We start from the raw sequence: 19,165 nt of genomic DNA, 5'->3' as shown, positions 1-19,165 counted from the left end.
TTGAGGGCTGGAACCATGATTTAGAAACGTCTGTATCCCTTTTGCCGCACACAGTGCCTGCCTGGTACATGTCCAATAAATGCCAACTGGATCAGCACGCTCAAATGTAGGAAGATGTTTAATCACTAGTGTTCTTTGGGCACTTAAAGCGTCAGAAGGTGGATGAGGTTAGATGGGTGGAGGAGGGCAGCAAAGATTTAAGACAGAAAGAAGAAATGAGTTCTCCTCTGAAGGCTAAGCATGCCAATGTCTAGAAGTCCCCAGATATTAGGGGAGAAAATTTTTTTGTCCTTTTTAATCACTAAACGTTTATTGACTACCTACTATTCTAGTACCCTCTGTGCTTGGCACTGGGGAATCAAAGATAAATGACAGGTCTTTTCCCAAGGACTTCGTATTTCTAAAGAATTGTTACTCAGAATAACAGGTACCATATATATAATAATGATATAGATGGAAGGATGGATAGATAGATAGATAGATAGATAGATAGATAGATAGATAGCAGACTAAGTATAGTAGGGACAAAGGGAGGGATTAATCAGGCCTTATCACTTCCCTGCGTAAAAATCCCCAACAGCGTGCCACTGCACTTGACATAAAACCCAAACCCCCCACCCTGGGGTACCAGCCCCTGTCCTGCCGGCGCCTTCCCATGCTATGTCCTCATCTCCCGCCACCCCATCTTTTACTCACTTCACAAATATTATTTCTATACTCAAACAAAGCAAGTCCTTTCTCACCTCAGGGCCCTGCCCTCAGATCTTTACTTGGCTGCCTCTTTATCATTCAGGCCTCAGCTCCAATATCACCTCCTTTGGCCACTAGCTACATAACCCCCTCTCTTCCGTCCCTTTCTATGCCATTACCCCATTTTACTTTCTCCATCGACCTTTTCACTATCTGAGGTTATCTTGTTTGTTTGTTAATATAATGAATGACTGTTCCCCTCTCCTTTCCCTTCACCTCCTCATGCACTAGAATGGGGAGCTTCCTCAGAGAAGCTCCTGAGGAAGCTTGGTCTTGGAATCTGGCTTGGTCACTGCCCTGTCCCAGTGCCTGGGACATTGCCTGGAGGCTGACACTCCTCAGATAGGAACTTGCTCTGGGAAAGACGAGAAAGTTTCACCATAGAGAAGTCATAGGTAACAAATATGCTGAGGATGCGGAAGGCAGTTAGTTAGGTCCAGTGTCAGGACTCAGGGGTGTTAGAATACAAGGTGTAGGTGAAGTGTGGAGATAAAGCCGGGGGAGCTTTGTTTGCCAGGAGTAGGACTCACACACCCAGAGCCTAAAGCTAGAAAGCGGGGGTCAGACACCAGTTCTACCAGTTCTATCGCTACCAGGTGTGTGACCGGGGTGATCCCCTAACCTTATCGTGCCTCTATTTATTTCCTCATTTTTAAATGAGCTGATAATACTCTCTGTAAGGAGAATAGAAGAGTACTCTCTTCACAGGTTGGTGTGAGAATTACGTAGGCCGTTACATAGAAATGGGTCTTTATGTAAAAAATGCCTACTATCTAGTTGGCTAATCATTTGTGCTGTGCAGTAGACGGGGATCACTGAAGGGTTTGAGAAAGAGGGTTATGGGGTTGAGATTTGTTTTTTAGAAAGATCATCAGGCTGGCAGTGGGGACGATGGACTAGAGGGGGCTGGGGAATTAGTGAAGGAAGCAATTGTGTAGGCAAGATGGACCAAGGCCAGGCAGTGGCAATGAAGATGATGCAAGACACTCACCAGGTTGGGGAAGGAGGTGAGGGAAAGAGACAAGTCAGTAATGATTCCTGGATTTGAGGCTTGGGCGACTGGGTATCTGGTAGTGCCATTCACTCATATAGGAAATATAGGAAGGGGGCCAGGTTTGGCCGCGAGGGTGAGGAGGGAGGATGAAGAGATTTGTTCAGCTGTGGCAGGTTGAGTTTGAGTGCTGTGGGAACGCCAGATGGAGCTACCCAGCAAGCAAACCCACATCTTCCTGGATCGCACTATGACTGTACATATTGGTACTTAATAAATGTTAGCACTTAATATTTAGTGTTTATAATCTTCGCTTTGTAAGCAAATACCATGAAAAACATCTGTTATGCAGGATTTCTTGAGGTGTCATGCGGGGTCTCTGGTCCCACTTCCCACATAAGAACGCAGGACATGCTGAGGCCAAAAAGGAACACCCACGGAGCCGTAGATAGGGGAGTTATACCACTATAGTCTCACTGGCAGCTGGGTTGGACACACAGGAGGCAGGAGCCACACTATCCGCAACCACTTCTCTCTGCCAACCAACCTCACTTGCTAGCTGCAATCCGCCGTGCTAATTGCAATCCGCTCTTGCTAGCTCAGCCACCATCTTCTTGCTAGCCCCCATTTTTGCTGCTAGCGTAGTCACAGCAGTTATATTAGTGGCCAATGACTCAGTGGTTACAGCTGACGGCCAACTAGCCACAGCTGATGGCCATCCAGTCACAGTTGATAGCCATTTACTACCTGAGCCAGCACCTTTCCACGTGAAGCCAAGAGCCTGGAAACTGCACTCCGGGCTCTGTCCCCACAACATCTTTGCCCATATCTGAGTTTTGCCTTTGAGATTTCTATAAGTAGAAATCTCAATGCGGCAAAGGCATGTTACATTTTGAAGGTTTTAATTCATCTTGTCGAATTGCTTTTCAGAAAGGTTATACCAATATATACCCCCACAATAACCTAGGATTAATTCAAAATAGCCTCAATATTCTTTGATAAATACCACCCCCAAAGTTGCCAGGGTATGGGGAATAGTTCTCTCATGTGCTACCTATGGACCTGACCACCGGTGTCAGCTGCATCTTTAAAAGTTGTTCATTGCCTTTGTCCGAGGGAAATCCCGCAAATCAATGTCTGTTATTAACATGTTGCCAATACCACAACCCAAACTATATTCTTGAAACCATGACATTGAGTGAAGTATCAACACTCCATGCATAAATACTCCCCTGAGGGTTGGGGATGGGAGTGTGAGGAGAATGCACTCAGTGAGTAGAAAGCTCCACTGTACCAAACGACATTATTGTAATAGTATTTTCTTTCCTAAAGAACAGGTTTCGTGTAATTTTCCTCAGTATGATTTAGTGTATGTACTCATACACGCATAGAAATCCCATTTCCTTTGAATCAATAAATGTGCTATGACACAGCACCTTTTGCTAGTCAAATACGATTTTAACCCGGAATAAACTAAAATTTATTTTTGATACATATAAAATAGAAACATCTATTTTCACTGAAGACACTGTTTTGGTCGGCTGTGCATGTGATTACCATGAACTGTTGGCCCTCGGGGTGCTTTGGGTGGTTATGGTATTTCCAACACTGAACACACGTAGCGGACACACGACAGGGAGAAGTGTTTGGGAGCTTAGTGTCCCTCTCTTTGAACACATGCTTTGTCTTCATCAGACTTCGATTTGTACATTAATGTAGTTTTCAATCTGTTGTCTTTTCCAGGAGTCCTTAGAAAGAAAACATGGGTAGACCGTTCTTGCTCACGTGTTGTATCAAACTAAACATTTGTTTTGCATTTTCCATGGTCCATGGGAGGCCACTTAACCAGGGGTCCCCAGGACAATTGCTTGCCTCTTCTGTTCAGATCATTAACCATCCCTCAAAGTCTGAATGGAGACTCACACTTGCTTTTGGAAAGATTTCTTATACCTAGTCCATAGTCACTGTGCTCAGGGGTTAATGAAAAGAGGCCACGATTTTTCAAAGGAGACTGAATCTAATGTGTATGAAGGTGCACTCTTGTCAAAAAGGGAAGTAATAAGGATTGATCATCTCTATGAAACCATAATTGTTTTCTTCCAGCACGTGTCAGTCAGGGGTAGATCCACAAAAGAATGGCAGGAGCGGGGAGACACTTTCGCTTGAAGGGGAACTTGGTAGCTACAAAATGGCCTCCTTTATTACTGGGCTCTTCATAGCGCTTGAAGGAAATTGCTGTGGTTGTGAAGTTGGGTAGAATCTACTGCATCCCAATATTAGGGTGTCTGTCAGATGTCCCTGGTCCCCCTGGAGTTTTCTGCTATCAAAGAGTTCACTTCCCATCCATTTTGTTCACTTGTGACATGGGCGCTCCAAAAGAATACTGTGAGAAGAGTTTACACATATTGTTGAACCCATTTACCACAGATGTTTTAAAATCATAGGGATCCTGCCTGTTTTGTTGTTCTTTACATCCTTTGGGTTTATTTCCATACACTGGACTCAGATTATGCTATACAGCTATTTTGTGGTAAGAATTGAGAGAGGTAGAATCCAAATCTATCTCTGTAGCTACAAATTCCTCTGGAAATAGGTAGAGACCTACCTATATTTTTAAGAAATTAGCCATGTTATCTATTCCAGCTGTAATGGTAATTCATAGAATTTTAGATCCAGGGTGTATGGGTGAAGTGAGCTAGTCAGTGTTTCTTTAAGTGTATTTGTCAGAACTCTGACCTCTAGGGAAAAAGTGTTTCCTAGTCAAACAAGTTTGGAAACCCCTTCACCCTGTATCTTCCTCCCCTTGAATATTCACAATGAAAAGACAACTCAAAGTCAGCATTTCCCAAATTTATTTGACCACGGAGTCTCTTTTCCCTGTGTAACAGCTGTTAACAGCCTGCTGTAGGAAATGAGTCCAGTCTCACAGCAGAAGTCCAGAAAATTAAGCCACTTGTCCAAGGTAACAGCCAGTTATGACAGGACGAGAACCCACTGGTGGTTGATCGCCTCCCTCAGAATGGCTGCTTATTTGTATTGACAGCAATGGCTTCCAAACATTTTAAGATTTCTTTCTCTTGAAATTTATTTACAGAATTGTTTCTCAAGTTGTCTAGGATCCTAGTTTAGAGAGATTTATCCCTTAACAGATGGAAAGTGTGTCATTTGGCCCATTCAATTTAGTAGTACTCTGTATTCCTATATGTCAGAAATGGACCCTGAATAGTAAGCGTGGTGGGGAACAAAATGCTCCTGAGTCTCTCAGTCTGAGGGGTGGGGAAGGGAGAGAGCCAGTGAGCAATTAAACAAGTAGATATGTAATTACAAGTGACGATAAGGGCTACAAAGAAAATGAACTGTGTGCTGTCAGATTGAGCTTAACTTTGCAATCATTTTTTTAATTGACCCGGATTCAGAAGGGATCAATAGCAGCTGTTTTTACGGCCATCTTGATGCTCAGCTCACGACTACAGCTGAACCACTGAACTCCCCTCCTCCCCTTCTTGTTTTTCCAGCCGGGTGGAGCAAAATGAGAGCGCAGTGAGCTGGCCCAGCCTCTCTCCCAGCTGTCCCCGACACCCACCATGAACCACTTGGAGGGGGCCGCGGAGGTGGAGGTGAACGACGAGGTGCCCGGCGGGGAGGTGAATGAGTCGGTGGAGGCCGACCTGGAGCGCCCGGAGGTGGAGGACGAGCAGCAGCACTATGCGGGCCGCCCCCCGCGCGGGCGCGCCGTCGAGGACCTGCGCGCCCAGCCGGGGCCGCAGGAGGAGGAGGAGCGCGGAGAGTGCCTGGCGCGCTCCGCCAGCACGGAGAGCGGCTTCCACAACCACACGGACACGGCCGAGGGCGACGTGATCGCGGCGGCCCGCGACGGCTACGACGCGGAGCGCGCGCAGGACCCCGAGGACGAGAGCGCCTACGCCGTGCAGTACCGGCCCGAGGCCGAGGAGTACACGGAGCAGGCGGAGGCCGAGCACGCCGAGGCCACGCACCGCCGCGCGCTGCCCAACCACCTGCACTTCCACTCGCTGGAGCACGAGGAGGCGATGAACGCGGCCTACTCGGGCTACGTGTACACGCACCGGCTCTTCCACCGCGGCGAGGACGAGCCGTACGCCGAGCCCTACGCCGACTACGGGGGCCTCCAGGAGCACGTGTACGAGGAGATTGGGGACGCGCCGGAGCTGGAGGCGCGCGACGGCCTGCGGCTGTACGAGCAGGAGCGCGATGAGGCGGCCGCGTACCGCCAGGAGGCCCTGGGCGCGCGGCTGCATCACTATGATGAGCGCTCCGACGGCGAGTCCGACAGCCCCGAAAAGGAGGCCGAGTTCGCGCCCTACCCGCGCATGGACAGCTACGAGCAGGAGGAGGACATCGACCAGATCGTGGCTGAGGTCAAGCAGAGCATGAGCTCCCAGAGCCTGGACAAGGCGGCCGAGGACATGCCCGAGGCCGAACAGGACCTGGAGCGCCCCTCCACGCCCGGTGGGGTCCGCCCCAGCAGCCCCGGGCTGCAGGTGCCGGCGGGGCAGCAGCGGGCAGCGGGCACCACGGGCGGCGGCGAGGCGGTGCAGCGGTACAGCAAAGAGAAGAGGGATGCCATCTCGCTGGCCATCAAGGACATCAAGGAGGCCATCGAAGAGGTGAAAACCAGGACCGTCCGTTCGCCTTACACCCCCGACGAGCCCAAAGAGCCCATCTGGGTCATGCGTCAGGACATTAGCCCCACCAGGGATTGCGACGACCAGAGGCCGGGGGATGGAGATGTAAGTACGTGCGGGTTCGGGCTTGCTCAGCCCCATGCGCGGCCAGGACGGGAGACGGGTGCTGTGTGACCTTCTCATTGGGAAACGGCTTTATGAGACAAAGGATCCGTGGGAATGCTAAAAATGTGTCCACCGTAAGCCTCAAAAATTGCTTGCACTTAAACTCGAGTGAAACACAGGTGGCTGGGAATTAGTGTTGAATGCGCTTGTCATACTTGAGAGGGATTGCTGTGAATCAGCGGCTCTCAAACTGTTCCTGGAGCGCTTGTTCCGGGATGGATTTCTAGGCGCACCCGCCCCCACCCCCAGCACACACACACACACACACACACACACACACACACACACTCGTTTCTCATTTAGAAGGTCTGGAGTGGGGCCTGAGCTTTTTTATTTCTACTGTCAAATGAAAAACAAGTCCAGGTGGAGTAATGGGAGACTTTATTGGAAAGGGGTGTTGCAAAAGGGAGAAAGGTATTGTTGTAATGGGGGAGAACTATTGCAATAGGAGAATCTATGAGATCTGCAGCGGTCTCTAGGGTTCGGCAAAAAGGGCTTTTTTTCATAGGGAGGAGGCGTAAACAAGGTTAGAAAGGACAGGTGTGAGAAAGTAGGAGGAAAGCAGCATGGCTTGAATGGATTGAAGATGAGAAACAGTTTTAGCTTGAGACCAGCCTGTTGTTAGAAGGGGCTGTTGAGGAGGGACTGTAAACTAGCCAGAGTTCAAGGATCTGGAGGAAGGAGAGAAGCTTAACCAAGGATTGGTTAACAAGCATTTTGTTCTGATTGATCCGAAGTTCAGCTAATCACTTGTCAGGTAAAGAATGGGAACTTGTCTGGACTTGTCATAGGTAAACAAGGGGGCGTGTGCAAGTCTCATCTAAGTCATGTGGGAAGGGGCCTTCTGTGCAGTAAGCTGTTTCCAGAACACAAAAGGGTGGAGGGGGGTGTCCTTAACCTTCGCTGTCTTTTAGGATCATGGGGCTCAGGTGAAGTTCAACAGTGTCACTAATAAGTTCTCAGATGATGCTGATAGTGCTGGTCTAAGGACCAGGGTTTGAGGCCACTGCCTTAAAGCAACCCCTGACAGACTGTCTGGCCTCTTTGCCGGAAATATTTCAGAGCCCTTTATTTCAGAGCCGTTTCCTGCCAGGAGTTTCTGCAGTTGTTCACCCACCTGAGCCTTACTGTGGCTTTCAGGAAGTGCTTAATTTTCACTTCTGGTGCTACCAGGATGTCTTTCTCATATCCCAAAAGACATGTTTTTTGTTTGTGCTGAATTGTGCTTCTTTGTGAGAAGCTACAGAAAGCTATTGCTGTCCCTGTCAACATTTTATTTGCCATTTTTGAAATACCTAGAAATTTGATAACATGGCAAACTTGGGTGTCACAATCTATTCAAAATAAATCAAGAAGACTAACCTTTGCCCCACTACCTGGTTATAAAGATTGTCTTTCTGCTCCGACTCTCACTTTTCCATTCTCTTGAAAAATTTTTAAGCAGTTTCATTTAAAATGGGAACTTGGAGTAAGAGAAGACTCAAGAGGTTACATTCAATTTCATTTAATTCTGCATTTTATGATTGCACTCGGCTGTTTCTCAGTATATCTTTTGGAGTGAGAAACCATTATTGGAAGCTGTTCAGAAAGGGCTATGAAGGTCAGAGGTACGTTCACCTTCTCTTTTAGTAACAGTCAACATTCGATGTTAGCTGATTAAATCGCTGACGCCTTTAAGGAAGGACTGGAAACTGGTCCAGAAGCATTTTCCATCCTCCCCAGCAAGGGGGCAGCATTGGGTCAGTTAGTTCCCCAATGCTCTGTATCTCTCTCCTATTTTCAGACTCCACGTCCAAATGGTTCAAAACAGATGGGCTCACACGTAGACTTCCCCATGACCTCTAGCTATTTCTAGGCTCCTCCCGGCTAGAAGGGAGGGAATGCAGCAAGCATTTTGCAAATGAAGTGAAAATAGAGCGGGTTTTCAAAAGTAGGGAGCTGGCAGGAGGCCAGGTTCTACATTGTTTTAGAAACTTAGAAAGCCATTCAGAGAAAAAGCTGCAGGAGCACCGCATCCAGATGCTGGCCTCTTCCTTCTGCTTTCTCACATGCACCACCTTAACCACCTGGCCTCTGCAGCCTCATGATGAACCCACAGCACAGCCTACACTAGGGCTGGGGACTTGCTTCTATTCACTTGAACAAGGACAGCAACTTAACCCTCTTGCACAGTGTTTCATTCCATAGGTAGAATTAATTATAGAGTATTGAACGATGCTTTAGAAACTCATACTGTCAGAAATTCAGCTGTAAGTAATATATACATTTGGTTGATTTCCACCTCAGCATCAAAAATTATTTACTGAATGCTCATTCCATGTATGCTCTTGTGGGGAATAGAAAAGCGTTATTGAAAGCAGTGTGTGGTCTGAAGTCTGTCCAAGAGATATTTGTTAAAAATAGAAATTTCTGCCTTTCCTTTTCAAATCAGGACCCCTAAAGTGGGATCCAGTGATCTGGGATTTGTTTGTTTGTTATTTTTGCTTTGTTTTGTAAATTCTCTCTGCGATTCTTAAAGATGTGAAAGATTAAGAACCACTGATTTAAAGGGAAAAAAATTGTTGTCATCTGGGCAGTTTCCCCATATAAGATCTGTGGCTTTGGGACTTAACTCTTTTATTAGCACAGGTATGGTTTTAACAAAGGGGCTGCGCTACTATGGTTATGTTCTGCAGATCTGGAGAAGTGGTCCTGCAATTCTTAGTACAAATTGTCATGATCAGAAACTATAGTGAAGCAAGTAAAAAATACCTGTACTACCACTTGCCAGAGAGAACTGCTGATAGCTAAGTCTACTTTTAACACTGCTTTTACTTCTCTCAGAACTTCAGTGTTTTTCTCTTCCCTTGGAGCTAACTGGCATTTGTCGGCTGATGACTTGTTCAGAATGCAAAAATAGGATTGCTCATTAGCAAGAACGTATGAACACATACTAGACGCTCCATATTGGGGGGAAAATAATTTGTTTTTTGAAAATTTAAACAATACTTATTAGTGCTTTGCTTCCAGTAAAGAATTTCTCTTTTCCAGATATATGTTTGAAAACTGCCTCCCAACCCCATTCTTGAAAAATACTGTTAATGAATGACCAGATCTAAAATGGTTCACAGCCGACCGATCTTTTTATAGGGAACAAAGTCATTCTGAGAACAGAGTCATAGTAGATCAGAGAGCTGGATGGCAGCAGCACACAGCGTAAATTGGACGGTGTTGTCTACTTTCAGTGGTATATTGTACAGATTGAAATTGTGTTTATCTCTGCTCCCTCTTAAAGCAGCACTCAGATAACAGTAAAATAATAAAAGTATGTGAAGCCGCAAGCACCATATGACAGGAGACAGCAGCAGCTGAGAACAGCAAAGTGGTGACCGATTGTGGTAAGTATTAGTGCTCCCAGTATTTCCAGCTGTCTCTTCTTTCAAGCATAGAGAGGACTACACCGCCCTTCCTCATCCCCTAGGAGGTAGCCAAGGCCAACGAAATAGGCGCCATGAAGTGCTATTCTGCTTCTAGGCAGGAGCAGCTGAGAGCAGTCTTCTTCCCCTGAAGCCTCAGGTTAAGATGGTGTTGTCACAAGACGCAGAGCCTCTATCAGCGTGGGTCCCCAGTGATCGTGATGAGCAGGGCGTCTTGCTGACCCCATGGACATGTAGTGTGAGAGAGGAATCAACTTTTGTTGTTCTAAGCCTTGGGGGTTTGTTACCACAGCAGAGCCTGACGGATACTGACTAATACAGTGATGAGGTTTCTGTTTTCTCTCCATTGCCGAGTGACTGTGAGGATTTGTGCTGTGAACCCCCAAGAAAAGTTTGAGAATTTGAGACACCAGATTCCTCGGATGGCAGGACTATGGCTGGAAATAGAGGATTGTTTGAAAGTCTGTCACCGGAGACATTAGATTCAAGGTCCTCTCAGCCCATGCCGACAGGTTACTCCTCCAGCCCTACAAAAGACGGGAGGTTTACTACGAGGAAAGGGTGAACCAGACAAGTGCTGGCCCTGGGGACACCAGCCACAGTTGAAAAGGGGAATTAGGCACCTACGAACAAAGGGCCTACTAAGCAGTGAGACTCGGAGAAGCCTTGGAATTCTTAGCTGTCAGGCTTCGAACCCGCCCACCGCCAGCCCCCAGCCCCTGGCACATGAGAACATTCCTTTCTGAGGAAGCAGTCCCAAGAGAAGAGACCTTCAGATACACATGTTTGGGGGTTTCCCAGCATAGGACATGAGTCCCCATCTGATCAGCCCACAGTGAAGGTTACTGCCACACATGGATCCCCCAGTGGGCTTTTGGGGAATCAGTTAAATGTGAGTGGACATCCAAGGACCACTGGACATTTGAAGAAAGACATGGAAGACAAAGACAAAAAAAGCAAGTGGAGAAAGGAACGTGGAGAAATGAAGGCAGCGCTCAATGCAGAAGAAAGCTATGAAACACATCAATATGCTCAGAAAGGTCGGACAGGACAAGGGAGCCATTACATTAGAATAGGATGCCATTTTAAAAAAGAATAGTCCCTGCAAATTTTTAAACTAAAAATACAACAGAAATTTAAATATTTTTAAATCCTTTAGTACTAGGAAGAGTAAAAGACAAAGTTGAAGAAATCATCAAGAAAGGAGAACAATTAGGGCAAAAGGATGGCAAGCACTGTGTTTCCCCGAAAATAAGACTGAGTCTTATACCATATTTCCCCGAAAATAAGAACAGGTCTTATATTAATTTTTGCTCCAAAGGACTCATTAGGGCATATTTTCAGGGGATGTCTTATTTTTTCATGTACAACAATCTATGTTTATTCGAATACAGTCATGTCATCTTCTGGAACATTGTCATAATGTACTAAATGTGTCTGTCTGGCTGACGATCGTAACTGGGGCTTATTTTTGGGGTAGGTCTTATTTTCGGGGAAACACGGTAGTAGGAACATAGATTTTAAAAGGAGAAATTATGAAAGATTGTTTCCTAGAACCAAAAAACAGGAGAATTTCCTGAGTGAAAGATTACACTGGGTCACTAGAACGATGAAATAAAAAAGACCCACAGAAATTTCAGAACAGAAGGGAGAAAGAGAAGATCCTACAAGCTTTCAGAGAGAGAAAAGCAGGTTACACATGATCGGGAATCAAAATGGTGTTGGACTTCTCAAAAGCCACCCTGGAAACTGGGAGGCCTGTACCCAGTCTAAATTCCAGTTAAGCATGAAGATGTTTTCATTGATGGGGGTGTCCCAGAAAATGTGCCTCTTGTATCCCCTTTCTCGGGGAAGCTAATAGACAGTTGCTCCCCCAAAATGGGAGTATAAATCAAGAAAGAAGTTGCAACATCTGGAAAACGGGATCCAACACAGGAAAGAGGCAAACTCCCCAAGGTGATGAGCCAGGAGATCCCAGAGGACAGCTGTGTAGAAGGCCAAGGCAGCAACCAATCCAGTGTGGACCGAAGCTCGGAGGGCTCCAGGGAGGTTTCCAGAAAGTGAAAACGAGAGATTTCCTAATATGATTGTACTGAGAGGAATCTTAGCTCGGTTTAGGAGAGTTTAGCATAAATTATTGATCAGTACACTGAAAACTAAGCAAAGGGAAAAACAATTCAGTTCTTTACCTCACTCGAAACAATTGTGATACAGCCATGAAATGTAGTAATGTAATGTGTGTGTCTCAGCAAGGACGAGGATGTGTGCAGTCTTTAGGATGCAACCACCGAATATTGACGAACCAAACATTGTAATACTGAGAGGATAAGGGAGCGTAGAGTATAAAAGTGATAAATCCTAATCTTTTATAGTAGAAGCCAAGAAATAATGTCTAAATTGAAAAATCAAGGCGAGGCAGTATTAAACACACTATTTGTGAGTATCAAAGTAAATGCCAGAAGAAATGCTGAAAGACTTAGGAGTGGGACCGTGGAGTGGGGAGGAGGACCTCGGGGTTTGCCATAAGCCATACAGTATTGTTGGACTTTTAAAACTATGTTCATGTATTTATTTACCTTAAATGAAAAATTTAAAAGAGTTGGAATCGTTATTCAGAGATCACTCACTGTACAAAGGGATCCTTTCATTGTTACTATCTGTTGAAAAAATAGAAAAAGGCAAACTTTTGTATAGTATGTATACAATTTATAGGAAATGACTGCTATATTAACTATACTGTTAGGTTGGTGCAAAAGTAATTGTGGTTTAAAAGGTGAAAAATAATTGCAAAAACTGCAATTACTTTTGCACCAACCTAATACATAGTACGATAAATGTTCCAAGTTTTTCATTTTAATTTCATGCTGTGTTTGCATATGTATTAAGCACACACACTTCCATTCGGCTTACACTACACACATAGGAGTGAAGAAGTAAAAAGTAGGTCACGGTGGGGGCTGAACCACTCAAGGTGAAGAACCCTAATTGTTAAGTGGATTTGCTCCTTGACAATGAAAAACCTGAAGCGTTCAGGAGCTGTGGGCTTGATAATGGGCTAGAGTTTGGAAATCACTGAACCTGTGTGGGATGAATCGCAGGAAGAATACTAATAAGTGCAGTGGGAGTGATGCTTGCGGAGGTCAGATGTGATGCATTCATTTTTCCTCAGGTTTGTATACTTACTTAGGTTTGTTGTTTTTTTACTTTTAAAATGAAATGTTTTCAAGATTACTTCCTTTACATTTAATGGCCAATTCTGCAACTTAGGATCAGCAATAAATTTCCATATCTCTGCCAATGGGGAGTAATGCTCAACAGAAGAGAATTTAGTTGTCAACAACAACAACAACAACAAAAAATGAACCATTTTTCTATGAACTGCGAGGACCTAATGTGACCAGGGTAACTTTTTAAAAATGTAATGATCTTATTGTTGCAACCTCAAAAGGGAAAGGCTCGACCTTGAGTCCCTATGGGAGAACAGATAATTCATTTCAGTCATGAGAAAACAAAAGGAGGTAGGAGAATGCGTGCTTTTTGCTCTCTCCTCCTGGATTTAAAGTATTATCTCTGGTTATTGTAGCTCAGCTTTAGAGTTTCACCTGTCAGTCCAGCTCCAGGCAGACCCTGTTCGCGGGGCTGGACAGGTGTTTGCCCACTGACATCAAACCATAGCCATGTTGGACTCACCAGAGCAAACTTGTCCAGTGATCTCCACAGCAGAAGGCAAGGGCTGCAGTTACTTCGTGCTCATGGCATGAAAGGCAGTGATGGGAAAGACTGCTTTTTTTTAACTCCCAGTCTTCAATTTTTTCTCTTTACCTGACTCCACTCCCAAAGGGAATCTTTCTCAGCTTTTTAATGGATTGTCTAACTAGTCAGTGTATGTCTGAAACTGTGCCAAGTAGTGACAGGACAAGCTGCAGGGAAGAAAATAGACGATTTAGTCAGAGAGAATTTTGTTACACTTTCCAGATAGAAACGCAGCATATTGGACCGCCATTTGGGTGTCTGACACGCTTGCTTAATAAGTTGGAGCTCAAGACACTTCCCAGAAGTCTTTTGGAAAATTGTGTCAGCTCCCCCCAACTGTGCTCTCTGGACATTTTCTATGATAAGTGGACTGGGGCTGTATAGGGGAGGAAGGGAAGGTGCAGGGAGAGGAACAGATATCTCCTAGATAATTGAATTCCATATGTAACCCAATTAAATTCTGGGCCCAAGTAGTCCTGGGGAATTATGAAATGTGATTTATCTATGAACATCATCTTCAGAATGAGAAGAACTACTTCCCTTGCAAGTGTAACTTGGCAATATATTCTTAATACAAAAATATAGTTTCTCAGTCCACTTTCTTTGAAACACAGTTTTCGCTGACCACTTTCTTGAGAGCAGTGATAGGGTGTTGTTTTATTTCCACAAAGGCCACCTCACTCTCCTGAAGATGCCCACTGGCAGTTTCTCTCTCCTGCTTTTCCCCATATTGAGAAACAGGCTCTCAACTGTCTGGTTGGCATGCCTGGTTGACCTCTTTAGTTGGTCAGACCCTGCCAGTGGGATGCTTGGGAATGGATCCAAGGCAGTTTGGAGTTGGCCTAGGTATTTTGACCTCAGTTTCCCAGATGGCGTGGCTGAAAATAACTAGGTTATGTGACCCTGCAGCTTTGACCTGCCAGTCACTGTCTGGCACATGTCACAGAGCTTTAGAGGGCAAATCATCCTGGATGTCTAATGGCCTTTGTCTTGGGCAAGACGAGGAGATGCCCTCAGTAAGTAATTCTCTCGTATAAATTGCAGCTATGACGAGGCAACCCCACTGAACTGAGACCATCTGGCTCCTGTGACATGTAAGGAGCACCTCCGCCCCTTACACGCATTGGCTTACTCATTGACCTTGTGCTTACAAATTCAAAATACACTTCTGTGTATCCAGCCTTGCCTCCATACTATACTTCTTAGGACACTGGCTGTCACCTCCACCCAGATCACGTCCCCCTATTCAATACAGTCAGGGCCAGGCCTTCAATAGACAGATTCCAGGAATCCGGACTTCTGCTTAGCCTCTCTGGAGGTTGGGTGTTGGTCTCAGTATTTCTGAGGCCTACTCAAATGGTAACCACCGACTTACACTGTGGGCTACAGTTTCACACTTGATTCTCACCATCGTGTTATCTAACTTGTCTCACATGCATTCGTCTATTGCCTCTGTAATTCACTCTCAGTCTTGTGAAGGCATAGGGTCTCCTCCTCTGTGTCACACAGCGGATGCTCAGCAAGTATTCGCTATATGTAAACATTTGCCCTACAGCTGACCTGCTGCAGTTACCTTGAGTTGGTCACCTGCTTTCTTCCTCAGCTTGGGTTTCCTCATCAGTAAACTGAGTGATTAGATTTATCTTCTGGGATGACCATGGGAGAAAATGGCTTTGCAGATAATTGCATTCTCTATGGAAATGTAAAATCAGAATCACGAGTTTGGTGTATTAGTTGCCTCAGTAGGTCAAAGCTCACTTAACAGTTAGGGTTTGGTCAACAGCAAACTGAATTAGGGGGAGTTGGCCATTAGCATCTCTTCCTCACCTTCTCGAGGTTGTTCCCCCTCAGCTCAGGTCCCTTCCGTGCATTCACTGTGCTAACGGCCAATCCTGCTCACGCACTCCAAAATGACCCAAGGTCTCCACTTCCACCTTAAACAGCAGTATATTGTCAGCCTTTCTCTCTAGCGCTGGTTTGATAAATCAAATACAACTGCTATTTAGTGATAATGGCAACACGCATGACCCCCTTCAGATAATATTTACCTTTTGTTGGCACCTCCATTTCCAAAGACCAATTGGAAAAAGTATTTTGAGGCAGGAAACCGGTGCAGCACTAACACTTCTTAGTCACAAACCAGCCACTCTCTTGCTGAGAAGGAGATACTGTGGAAACCCTGGGAAGTGAGGGCCTGATGTTCACACCTGCCCTCCTCACGTGCACTTTTGTGCCCACCTTTAAAAAAAAACACAACGATGTAAAGAGGACGGAGGAGCTCCCTGGCTGTATCTGGGCCTCGATTTCCTTGACGTCACCTCCTCCCTGTCCTCTCTCCCTTTTCCCTGTCCTTAATTCAGCATTAGCCCACATGTTTTGTTTTTTGTTTTGGCTTTTACTGTTGCTAGGAAGCTTTTGACTGAGGTCAAATGCACATACTAATTCATTAAGGCTGTTAGCAGCATCTTACCCTTTTGACCTTCTGGTTGTGTTCTCAAGCTTATAAGGACAAGTAAAAAGAACTGTTTTACTGCTGGAGGGTTGTTTTTGTGAGACTCCTGTTAAGGTATTCTGAAAGGAGAGGTTTTCTCTTGCTGATCCACACCTTCTCAGGGAGATACGGCCAGCCATAGTTTTTCCAGGATCTGCATAGCAAAGGACGGAGTTGAAATGGGATCTGAAGTCCAATAGACAGACTTTAGGATAAATTTGTGTTCTGTTGGGGCCTGATTTCCCCAACTGGATCAATTCCTAGCTGGAATGTGATGTATTCTTGGCGTGTGTGTGTGTGTGTGTGTGTGTGTGTGTGTGTGTGTGTTGTGTGTGTGGGGGAATTAGGATAGTTAGCTCCCTTCTGTGTCCTCTTATGGCCTGAAAAGGACTAGACCTCATGCATCCTTATCTCAGATTCTTCTCCTGGTCTGCAGTGGAAGAGTAGACATCCCAGTATTGGCACTGCAACCAACTTTATTCTCTTAGATGGTTCAGACTGTTTAGAAAAAGGTTGGCTGGCAGACCCTCCAGGTCAACATCCCAGAAGCTTATCCAGAAGCATAACCTTTGAACCAAAGGATCTGCTGTCAGGACAGCAAAAATGGGCCCCCGTGTATGTCTCCAAGCAGACCTCAGAACCTATAGGACACCTCTCCTTAGAGAAGTGAATGATATCGAAGGAATAGCATGCTGTTCTCAACCATCCGCCATGCAAAGTGCCATAAAGTGATCAGGTTGACTTGTTATCATTGTTCCCTTGGCAACACTTTTCGGTTTAATCGAGCACCCGCTTCATACAGGACGTTGTCTATGAACAAGAAATAGGGCCTAGTCACAAAGCTGTGCTGTTTGTCATTTTGTCAGTGAACCAGAGGAAATGGTGACTACTGTCTCTAGTCACAAATTGAAAGCCTATCTCATGGTTTATCATCTACTCATTCAACACATATTCTCAAGTTCCTCCTATAGATCAGGCAGTGTGCCCAACGTGATATAGCAGCAGCGGGGATACAGGCGGTGGCTAAAATGGACACAGGCCCTGCCTGGGGACTTTATGGTCAACTCTAGGTTAGTCCTTTGTCGAACCCTCAGCCAGACCTCCACACTGCCTCTGCTTTTGAGGCTTTCATCGGAAGCCTTATTTGGTGGTTTAGCTACAGCTATCTACTGCTGCATAACAAATTGCCCAAAACTTAGTGGCATAAAACAAAGCACATTGATTTTCTCACAGTTTCTGTGGTCAAGAATCTGGCGTAGCTTAGCTGGCCTTCTGCTCTAGGGTCTCTCAGAAGCTGCAGAAATCAAGGTGTCAGTGGCCTTTGGTCATCTTAAGGCTCAACTGGGGAAAGAACTACCAAGAACATGTGCTTTGTGGCAGGGTTCAGCTCTTCATGGGCTGTTGGACTAAGGGTCCCAGTTCCCAACTGACTGTTGGTCATAGGTGTCCTCAGTTCTCTGCCACATGGGCACTCTCCCACATGGCAGCTTGCTTAATAAATTATGCAACACAAGAAGGCCATAGAGTCCGATAGCAAGATGGAGGTCACCCCATCACAGAGTGGCATCGCATCACCCTTGCTGAGAATAAGTCATTAGCCCACACTCCCTCCATAGGTAGGGGAGTACATAAGGGTCTGAATATCGGGAAGTGGGGATCACTGGGGGCCATCTGAGAAGTCTGCCTAACATGTTTGGTGTCTGTCATTACCTTGTGCCAGCAAAGAGCTGCTGGGCTGAAAACCTTGGGACACAGCTGCTGCTGGCCACGTGTGTCCTCCCCAGCTGGCCTTGTCAGCCACTCCCAACTTCTAGGCTGCATATATTTTGTTGTCTAGCTGAGAATAGGCAGATCTGCAGATTCTGAAATGACAAACATAGTGGAGCCAGGGGAATGAGCCAGTACAGAGGTGAGGCAGGCGGCTATGTCAGAGAAAGCTGGGGCTCCGGAGGGCCTGTGAAAATGGGAAAGACGAGGGATTGTCCTGAAGGAACAAGTATGTCCACATGGATTTTTCATAAGTAGAAGGATTTTCACTTTATTCACAAGGGATTGCCAGTGTCCAAAGAATTTGCTGTAAAGACTCCTTTGTAAGTTAAGGCAGAGCTTTTCAACCAGTGTGCTGATAACCCCCCTGAATTTGGGGGATGGGGGTGACCTGGGCCACTGGGAATTTGCCTTCTACCCCAGCAGCTTCATCTGGGGCTCCAGAGCTTTTCCAGTTGACCCAGTATGTGGTACAAACATTATCATTTCTCTATGGGCCATGATGCAAAAAAGGTTGAGAGGCAGAGGTAAGGGGTCTTGCTGGTGTGGAGAGAACAGGCCTTGAGGCTGGCTGACATCTCGGTGCCTTGGTTTCTCCCTCGGGGGTGGAGCGTGGATCCAATTCTTTTTGCTCCCATCTCATCCACCTCCTTGCTGCTGGTCAAGTTTTCCATCACAGGTGTTATCCATTATTGATGGGGCATGGAGAAGGCAGTGCTGAATAATTAAGCAGGTTTCAGGTGCAGACTGAACATTAAAGGGAAGGAAAGAGTGAAAATAATAGAGCCAGGAAAAGAATTTTGAATTCTATCACTCCACTATATGAAGACACCTTCTGTAACTTTCCAGAAGGCCCAGTGGGTTGTTTGTTTGTTTGTTTTTTGGTAGTCTGTCTAGTGATTTTAAGTCTTAGGTGTGATGGTGTTTCTTTGGTTAATAATGGAAAAAATTACAAGCTTTCCACGGCAGCCATGAAGATTCTCATGGCTTCAGCCTGTCCTAAGTAGTTCATGGATGCAAACCAAAACACAACTTAAGAGTGATAGTTGGGGGAAATGAATTCTCCCATGAGTTGGAGAGAGCTAAATGGTAGGGGGTGTTCAATATGGATACTGGAGAATCAACACCCAGAGATTTTCTATCTTTTAAATAATCAATGGAAAGAAGA

The 19,165-nt window shown here is 45.7% G+C and overlaps 1 protein-coding gene across 5 annotated transcripts in view; it reads left to right on the top strand.

The window, feature by feature from the left end:
• Positions 1-19,165, top strand: part of APBA1 (amyloid beta precursor protein binding family A member 1) — a 190,146-nt gene that overhangs the window by 120,176 nt on the left and 50,805 nt on the right. For all 5 annotated transcript variants that reach the window (XM_019730551.2, XM_019730532.2, XM_074330535.1 and 2 more), the window contains exon 2: positions 5,257-6,510. In XM_019730551.2, coding sequence (XP_019586110.1) covers positions 5,326-6,510 — 1,185 coding nt within the window. In that variant the 5' untranslated portion in view covers positions 5,257-5,325. The remainder of the gene's footprint in view (positions 1-5,256; positions 6,511-19,165) is intronic.

The sequence above is a fragment of the Rhinolophus sinicus genome, linkage group LG04 (assembly GCF_036562045.2).
Source record: "Rhinolophus sinicus isolate RSC01 linkage group LG04, ASM3656204v1, whole genome shotgun sequence".
NCBI classification, from domain to species: Eukaryota; Metazoa; Chordata; class Mammalia; order Chiroptera; family Rhinolophidae; genus Rhinolophus; species Rhinolophus sinicus.
This window is presented reverse-complemented; position numbering and strand designations above follow the sequence as displayed.